The sequence below is a fragment of the Fringilla coelebs genome (genome assembly GCF_963513975.1).
Source record: "Fringilla coelebs genome assembly, chromosome: 6".
Classification (NCBI taxonomy): domain Eukaryota; kingdom Metazoa; phylum Chordata; class Aves; order Passeriformes; family Fringillidae; genus Fringilla; species Fringilla coelebs.
Window position 1 is genome coordinate 17057223 of NC_140034.1, and position 9155 is coordinate 17066377.

The following is a 9155-nucleotide window of genomic DNA, read 5'->3' on the forward strand; positions in this document are numbered from 1 at the left end:
GCATCTTAGCAAGCAAAGAGCTGAAATTATAAAAGAGCTGAAAATCACTAAGAGCTGATAATCACTGAGCTTGCTAAGGTGTCAGGCTATAGGGCACTCAGGGTTCGGACACTCAGCCTGCTGAAGGCTGAGCTGCCCGGCCCGAGACTGCTCGCCTGAGGAACCCTGGACCCGTCTGGCTGTCCGGCTAGAAGAGGCCCAGTGGCGGAACACAGTGTCACACTTGGGACAAGATGTAAAATGTTTGCAGCCAATGACAAGTACTCCAAGTTTAGAACTGGCCATAATCTGAGGGCTAAGGCTATGGTTAATTATTCCCTGATGCCAGTGGTGATGCAGTACTTTCCACAGCTGTAGCCATCTGACTTCTGAAGGGAGAACCATCATGGGGTTACTGTCTTGATAGCCACAGTGTATAAAATCAGACCCTCAGTGTAATTTTGGAGATAAAAAGTTAAATAAGCTCTGGAGTCACCAGCTGCTTCATTTTATCATAAGATGTTTTGTTGTTTCCCATGTGCTTGCTATAGTCAAATTAGTTCTTGCAATGTAGCCTGGTAGTCATGCTATTTTTTTAAAAGCTGATAGGACGTTCACATAAGGTGTAAATCAAAATTACAGCAGATTATTGCAGGAATATGTTGTCTTAATAGGAAAAGAAGTCCCCCAAGGGCTTCCCTCTCAGTGGAAGACTACAATCAGCAGTTTTTAAAAACAACCTTCAGTTTTGAACCTTTCTGCATTCTGGGCTGTGAGCAGTAGGGAGCTAAAAGGCAATCACATGCTTGTGGGAAGGGGTCACTCATTTCCAAGGGAGTTACAAGTATGGAGATGTACTCCTGACCACATGGGTTCGTTATTTCATGCTGGTGATGTGAAGTTCAGTGAGTAACAAAGCCAAAGTTGTTGTTTTAAAAATCTGTTGCCAAGCAGTAGGTTTTCTCCTAGCAACAAGTGTTTTGCAGCAGGGGAAGCAATTGGATACCTTAGAGGGTATGTTAGCACTGGGGGAAGGGCAGAGAAATAAGAAACTGGGGCTCCAGCGGGGCCACCGAGCACACAGAGGGTGGGCTGGGCATGGAGGGAGGGGTGAGACAGAGAGGAACATGAGGCACAGGTGATGATCTGGGATAGGCTCTCAGCAAAAGGGTTGGCTCAAGGCACAGGTTTGTTCATCAGCTGCTTTGTTTGGTTTAGTGAGTGATCAAATGTAGTATTATTAGCTGGTTTCCTCATTTAAAAAAGAAAATCCATACTGAGCTGCTAGGAAGTTTTATCTAGACCATATTTGAAGAAATAAGCTTTTTATTTTTCAAAAGAATTGCACTGTTAGAGAAAATAAGATAAGTAGTTTTATATATGTTTAGTTGTATACATGTTGTAGTTTCTTTTCTGATGAAAAAAAAGAAGTATTTATTATCACCTTTACTTGTAAAGTAAATGTAGTGTTGCCAGTCCAGTTGGTTTTAAACCTTACAATGTGGTCACCCTTCAAAATCCCTGCATTAAAATGCAGCCTGTGTCTGCAGATACAGAGCTATGTTTATTCATCCTTTTCCTGATGGAATGGTTTATTTCTAACTGATGTACTGTATCACAATCTTTTCGTACTTGCAGAAAATAATTATGCACAATGACTCAACATGCATGTGCCTTTGAAAGGAGTTTATAAATGATTTCTTATGCAAAGTCATACTTTGACTAGATGGACATGTTTCAGCACAAAGTCATCAGCTAAAATGAAAATAGGAGAGCACAGCATATAAATAATGTTCTGTTTCACTCTGTGTAAGTGTAAAATATTGATTATAGACTACATTTAACATGCATATTTTTATCACAGAGGTTGGAAAGCATCAGCTGAAGAATTTTACTTATTTTTCCACATATCATGGCAAATTCTTCTCATTTTGCCTCACTAACACTTCTGTTTCATTATTATAGCATAACACTGTCAAGTCTCTGGTAAACCTTCAAGTTTGATAGATTTGTTTAAAAATAGCAGCCACCTTAACACTTGCAAAATAGGCTGAAAAAGCAGCATGTAACAAGGGGCAGTTTTTTGATGCTAAAATTACCCTGCATATGGATTTGCAATGCATACATTGCACATCAAGTTTTGTAACTATTTATGGTCATAATCCCTGATTTTTAAGTTTTTAAATAGGAAGGGAATGTTTCTAGTGTGTCCTTCTGATATCACAGCTTAAAGTTGATTGTCTCTTAGGCTGGGACCCACTTTAAAACAGTAAGATAGTGAACTGGGAAAATGATTGTGAACTTGGATGCAGTGAGTTCTTTAAATCTTTTGCAGCTTTTAAGAATCATTGTTTTGCACATCTGAATAGTTCTGTCTGCTTATACATTATCAGCTGTTAGCTTATTGGGCTTCAGCAGGTCATCAGCAAAACAGGCCACTGTTCTTCTGTCTCCCTGTTCTTATCATTAAAAGCAAAATCAGTCCAGTTTTTATTTTCATATGCTTATCATGTTTTCTTATAGCTTGTGTTTTTGCAAGGCAAACTTTTAGCTCTGAGGGCTATTTTTTAGCTAAATAAAACTTGTATCATACAAGTATAGGAAGGTTTTTAGCAAACAAGTCATGTAATAGATCTGCCAGGAATAAATTAATATGAATATCATATCTGGTACTACTCAAATCTCCATACCTGAGACTTCTCTTGATCAACAGACTGCATTTCTTAACCATGGTGAGAATCCCTGGCACTTTTTTGTGTGTTAAATCAGCCACATTTGTTGTTCTGTTCATTTCTCCCATTTCCCAGGTTTCTTCTCTGCCTCCCTGAAAAAGGCAGGAGTGCAAAGGGACTCATGGTCACAGTTCCCCTTTTTCTCACTTTTAAATAAATTTCTTTGCATTTGAGAACATCTCCCACTTCTAGTCTATATTTTTCTCAAAGAAAATGAAAAGAGTCCTCTTGATATCAAGTGAATAAAGGTAAAAATCTCAAGTGGTGCTTCTGTTGAGGCTGAGAACTGTTTATTTTCAGGCACAGTGGAGAAGTAGTCAGACAGTTAAACCTTAAGGAAATCTCCTCTCTTGAAACAAATTTTTGGGTTACACTGAAGAAACCACAGCAGTCTTTGTAGTGTTACCTTTCCACCCTTTTTTTTTTCCAGTTAATGCAAATATAGTTTAGCCCTTTATGATAAAGCTCTGGGTTGATGAGACATATGATGGGCAATAACTGTGACTATAATTTTTTCAATGTCAGTTCCACGGGAAAAAAATTGTTAGCTTCTCATTTGCCTAGAAGGAAATAAAAAAGTGACCTTAGTAGACTGCTGTAAATGGCTGGTGTTAATAGTTCTTTTAATAGCTGTTTTTCAAAATGAAAAATTAGTTATTTACAGAATTTTAGTCCTATGTTTATTTGTCTAGATATGTGTTTTGCATTGACTGTTTGGTTAATCATTATGACAGGTTAATTTGCAAAGAGAAAAAGCCCTTCTGCAGAAAAAAAGATAACTTTGTAGTGAAGACTACACTACATGCTTATTTAAGCAATTATGGCTTTATAGAATCGCTTATTATATGATAGTGTTCAGGTTCTGAGTCATGATATTTTATTAATAAAAAATAGTGCATTTTCTAACTGGAAATTTTATTTCAAGACTGTAATGCTCCATTTGAAAATCCAAATTAATCTGAATGTTTTCCTTTTAAAAGATGCTTACATTTGTCTAATGAACAAATGGACCCTGTTTGACTGAGCCTTGTAAAAAACAGTCCTTGAAGAGATGTTTGGGTGAATTAAGCAAAGAATTGCAGTTTTGTGTGTGAGGCAATGTAAAATAAAGTGTAAATGGAATGGCTGAAGGAGGAAACACATGTAAAATCATTGCCCAACAAGAGGGAGACTTTGTGACTCCAGACTGGGTGAGGAAAGAATTGTCAAGATCTTGAAAATAACCTGTGGCAAAATTTGGAAGCCCTTTTCTCCCCATTTTGATCAATTCCTAGAGGGTTTTGTTCTGTTAGGATGTGAAGTTTGCATAGAACCTGTCTGTGGTGACAGCAGTACCTCCCTTTCGGGGCAGCACCCAGTGTTACAGAGTGTTGCTGTTTTAGAAAGCTCCTTTGGAGAACCCCTGGAGGCTCTCAGAATTGCAAAATCCCTTTGACTCCCAGCTCTGGCTGGGCACTGTAAAGGGCTGTTGACCTTTCCTTGGGCAGAGAGCATCTGAACTCCACAGATCTTTGAGTACTGTTGATTATTCAAAGTGACTGGTATAAATATCAGCGGACTGGAGTCATGAAGCACTGGTTTCATTGGTTGTGATGATGGCATAAAAAAGTCTCTGTTTCTTCAGAGATTCTCTTCACTTTCTGCCTGTGCTGTTTCTTATTAGAGTTCTCTCTTGGAGTTTTCTGAGTTACAAAATCCACCCCTACAATGTAGAACTGGCTAGAAGAAAAATAAGGTTTGCCTAGAGAGTTTAAAACATACAGACATCCTAACCAGAGAGAAAGTGAAAGCCTTAACACACTTAGAGGAGATCAGTGGTTTGACAGGGGAAAAAATCAACCTCAAAGGAACCACCAAATTCTCAGCAAACCAAACATGAAGTAAAGTAATAAGCAACATTTGTACTGAGCTGCAAAATGAAGAGGTCTGCACACATTAGAGGCTTTTATAACTGTGTTAGAGGCAAATGTCATACATTTATTGTTCTTTCATGTGAAAGAGATGCAGTAGCAGGAAAGATCTTACTTTTTCCTGCAGATGCCAACAGTTGTCTTAAACACCTCTGTCAAGTACTGCAGCATTCTAAAATGTACAAAAAACAAATAGATTGCCTTAGGAACTTACTGGTTTTATTATATTTTGTTGAATGGATCTTATTTGCACAAATTATTATATAGCACTTTTTTAATTGATTCAGGTTCCAGAACCCCTCTCATATTTTATCTTTTTTAAAGATTTATAGAGAGGATGTACATGAAAGGCATTCTGCTTAGGTTTTAAGGTTACATGCCAAGCCTTAAGGTGTGAACCATATGTCACTTAGGTACCCCTCTGTGTTTCTGCAGAGCTGATGTGTTTTTCAGGCCCATCTCCAGCCATAAGGCAAAAGACTTAACATTATTCTGGAAATAAATGTTGTCTGCTGCTAAATAGGTGAAGGCTGGAACTGGTAGCTTTGAGATTTTGTTTCCAGTTAGAAAGCAGAGGAATATACACAGTGAAGGACTGGGATAATTTAAAGAATAATATTAATTTGATAATTTCTGGAAAATCTTAGAGGAATTTTGGTTTAAGAAGGGGGTTGGTTGGGTGGGCTTTGTTGTTGTTGTTGTTGGTTTTAGTGGATTAGGTTTTTTCCTGAAGAGTTACAGAATGCAGAAAGCAATTGTATGCTGACAGCTGGTAAATTGAAGTTAGTTTTCTTGGATGAGTGTGAGGTCACCAAAGGATATTGCTGCATGATAGACATGCCTGCTTCTTCTGCTTGTGGTGTGTAATGCTTAATAGAGCACAGTCAGGCAAGGACTGCAAACAATGTGAAATGTTCTGTGCCTCAGAATTTTAATGAAGTCATCTGGGAATGGGATTTACAAACTGGACACTTACAGTGCGTGACATCTGACCATCATTCTGAGAGAGTTCATGAATCAGAGGGTGTTTTGTGTTCTTTCTCTAGATCAGTTATTTGAGTTCAGCCCACAGCTACAGTGATCAAATGTCACTATCCTTTCAATGCTCTGCATGAAACAAGTCCAGTTTTCCATTGGTTCTTTGGAAGCAAAGCTTGTTGTCCCAGGGTTACCACCTGAGGCAGGAGTCTTCGTACCATCCCAGGCTGAGACACCAGTGAAAGGCTGACTTTCAGGAGCCACACTCTGGAGAAAGCTGTGTCCCCAAAACATGAGGGGACAGCATGCAACCTCATTGCCCAGGCACGAGTGGTTCCTTCACTACTGCTAAATGCTAATTTCAACACTAATGCTTGTATTCTTAGGAAAGTATAAAAGCAGGCAAACTGCCAGTATTTGCTCTAGTTCTATCACCTGGAAAATTTCAGCTAGCCTTTTTGCCATACACAATAGGGCAGATGTGATGTGATATGTGTCTCTTCCTATGAACAGGCTTATATCTGCAAAATTTGGTTTTTCTTTGGTCTGGAAAAGAGCAGCTTCTATCCTTAGCAGGCAGGGAAAATGGCCTGGCATATTTAAGAAAAAAAGGTATTAGCAATATTCAAATAATTCACATTTAATTAGTATAAAATATACATATTGGCACATCAAAAAAGCAAGGCTTATGAAAATTTTCTTATCCTGAAAAATAAGAATACTTTAAGGTTAGGTGCATTGCAGTGACACCAGCTTTGTGTATTCCATCTTCTTGCTTCATTTTTTGTAGTTGCACATCTGATACTGCCAGTCCCTGACAATCACTTCACTACAGGGGAAAAAAGCACTGACCTTGAGAGTTATCCAGGTTTTGTATTGGAAGTACTGTTCACTTGCTCTGAAAATGCTGACTCAATTGACAGCTCAGAAGTCCAAACCCAGAAAAGCCCTCTAGCACCTTTATGAGAGAACATCTGCAGGCTGATAGAAATTAGCCTGCATTGCATTTATTCATTTACTTGCCAATACTGTACAGCAATCTTCATGTTGTTCTACAGAGCAGAGTGTGCTCAGTTGTTCTGTAGGATGGAGTTAACAGTCTTCCCAAGCTGAAAGTCAGCCAGGTGGGCACAATTCCAGAAATGAATGGTGGATAATTCAGAGGCTGCATAGAATGTCAGTACTTTCTAGTCAGCGGTGCTTAGGTTAATAAGGATTTGAGGGACAGAGAGAGAAAGAAATTGTGGTCCAAGGAGTGGGGGCGGGGAGGGCAGAAGGCACCAGGCCTCTGTAGGCATGTAATTGGGACACCTCTCTGCAAAACAAAGATTTGTGGTCCACATGTGTTTTGCAATACAGAATCACAATGTAAAAACGCATAATATCATTAGGATTATTATAATCCCCAAATAAAGCTCTCTTACTGGGTCATTCCATGACTTTTCTGGCGCAGTAACGTAGCTGAATGTGAGGGATGGAGATTTCCATGGCCTCATTCAGCCCATGTCCTTGTGGGTTTGGACATGCTTTGGATTGTGTGGTGTTCAATTGGATCCCATCTCACAGAGCAAGATAGGGGAGCTGTAATAAGTATGCTCATGAGGCAGTTCTGTGTCTGCTGGTTCTTTGTGCATTACTGGGGCAATATCAGTCCCTGTTCCTGTTCCACAGATTCAGTCAAGCACCATGCTTGTTGCACATTGAGCTGAACTCAGTCTTGCTACAGCCATCCCCAAGTGCTGCTGGTGCTGTGTATGGTCTCAGGTATAGGGCATGAGCTGGGTGCTGAGATGCACAGGGAAGTTTTCACAGGGTATGAAAACTTCAGGGCACACACCTTAGGACTTCAGATAACAGGAGCTTGCACAAAAGCCCAGGTACTTCCTGCTTCTTGGCAAATAGGTAGAGTTTCTGTTATTAAGTCCTTGTTTCCTGTCCAAAGCCACTTGACTTTGTTGGTGTGGAGTAGCTTGCTCCAGTATCAGGTAATTTCTTAAATTTAAAAAAATAAATAAAAATTACATAGTCTAACACTTTGAGCTCAAGAGTTGCCTACCCTTATTTCACTGCAGTGACTTTGTTTGAGCTTCAGGAAAGCCCTACTGGCCATTCTCAGGCATTTTCCCTTTGTTTTCTTGCAGGCTCTGATACTTCACCAGCTGGGGCGCTATAGCTTGGCTGAGAAGATTCTCAGAGATGCTGTCCAGGTGAACTCCACAGCCCACGAGGTCTGGAACAGCCTGGGAGAGGTGCTGCAGGCTCAAGGCAATGACGATGCCGCGACCGAATGCTTCCTGACGGCGCTGGAGCTCGAGGCCAGCAGCCCCGTGGTCCCTTTCACCATCATCCCCAGAGTCCTGTGAGAGGCCATCTCAATCAACTGATTTTTGGTCTTGACTTCTGGGTGAGCAAACCCACTGTGTGAGACTGCCTGGTAACTGCTTAGTTTGAGGAACTTCAGAGCTACAGGTAACAAACTCCACTCTTTTGTGGGAAAGTGGCCAAAGCAGGGAGATGCCACCATATGTTGATGTCAGACTGAGAGGACAGAGTGGTGAGCCAGAGCCAAATCACTCATATTGCCTGCAGTTTTGCCCTGGTAGTTTTAAAACATCGTTATATTGTTCATGGATGATGTGCCATATTTTGTTAGTGAAACTTGAGTGTTACATAAAATTATAATGGAATCAACTACCAATTGTAGAATAAGTTAAGACTCAGTGGCAGAGCTGACTATTTTTAACAAGGCTGTTAATAAAACTGTTCTCTTCCTGCCTCTCAACCTCTTTTGGCCCAAAGTCAAAATGTGAATTTTCTGTTTCCATCTCTATTTTAGTCCAGGCCAGAAAATCAGTTGAGTTCTTGTTTTTAGTTGTTAATAACTGTGATGTGTGGCTAACTGTTATCTAGAGCAAAGGCTGAGTACAAGAATATTTATATTTTACCAATGTATGCCTGTTACAAAAAAAAATATTAGTTATTTAAGTTTAACTTTTTTATGTGAATTCAGAGTTTATTTATCAATGGAAATATGTAAAAAGAAGCCTCAAATGGAATATTTACCGACATTCCTTATACATGAACCCAGACTTGGCTTAATGGGAAGATTATGTTAATAATAAAATGATTTTTAAATGGAACCTTTCCTGTGTCTTGGTTAAGAATCTGGGGAAAATAGATGGCTTGTGGATGCATTTTTATGAGGTGGCTGGCTGGCCTTGAAGATGAACAACACCAAAATTAAATATTCTGAGGCCAATCTAGAGAAAAGAAGCTGCTATACTCTTTGCCAATGGTACTGTTATCTTAGATTTCAGCTTTCCTTAAATCTTCACAACTCCTTTTTTATTCCTTCCACTCCAGCTCTTGATGAAGCCAGATTACACAGCCTCTACATAATACATGGACATTTACATACACCTTGGTAGTGCTTGGGAAAAGCATGTTAAATATTTATACAATATTCTTTGGGGTTTTTTACTGTCTTCATAGTTCTTTCTCAACATCTCCTGCCCTTTGTGTCCCTTGAAAGAAAAGTTGGCTGGTTTAGTAGACA

The 9155-nt window shown here is 39.5% G+C and overlaps 1 protein-coding gene across 3 annotated transcripts in view; it reads left to right on the forward strand.

Annotated features, from left to right (window-relative positions):
* The window catches only part of TTC7B (tetratricopeptide repeat domain 7B), a 121702-nt gene extending 113003 nt beyond the window's left edge, over nucleotides 1–8699 (forward strand). For all 3 annotated transcript variants that reach the window (XM_084208757.1, XM_084208758.1, XM_084208759.1), the window contains one exon: nucleotides 7741–8699. In XM_084208757.1, the coding sequence (XP_084064883.1) occupies nucleotides 7741–7962 (222 nt within the window). In that variant the 3' untranslated portion in view covers nucleotides 7963–8699. The remainder of the gene's footprint in view (nucleotides 1–7740) is intronic.
* Nucleotides 8700–9155: the final 456 nt, after the last annotated feature.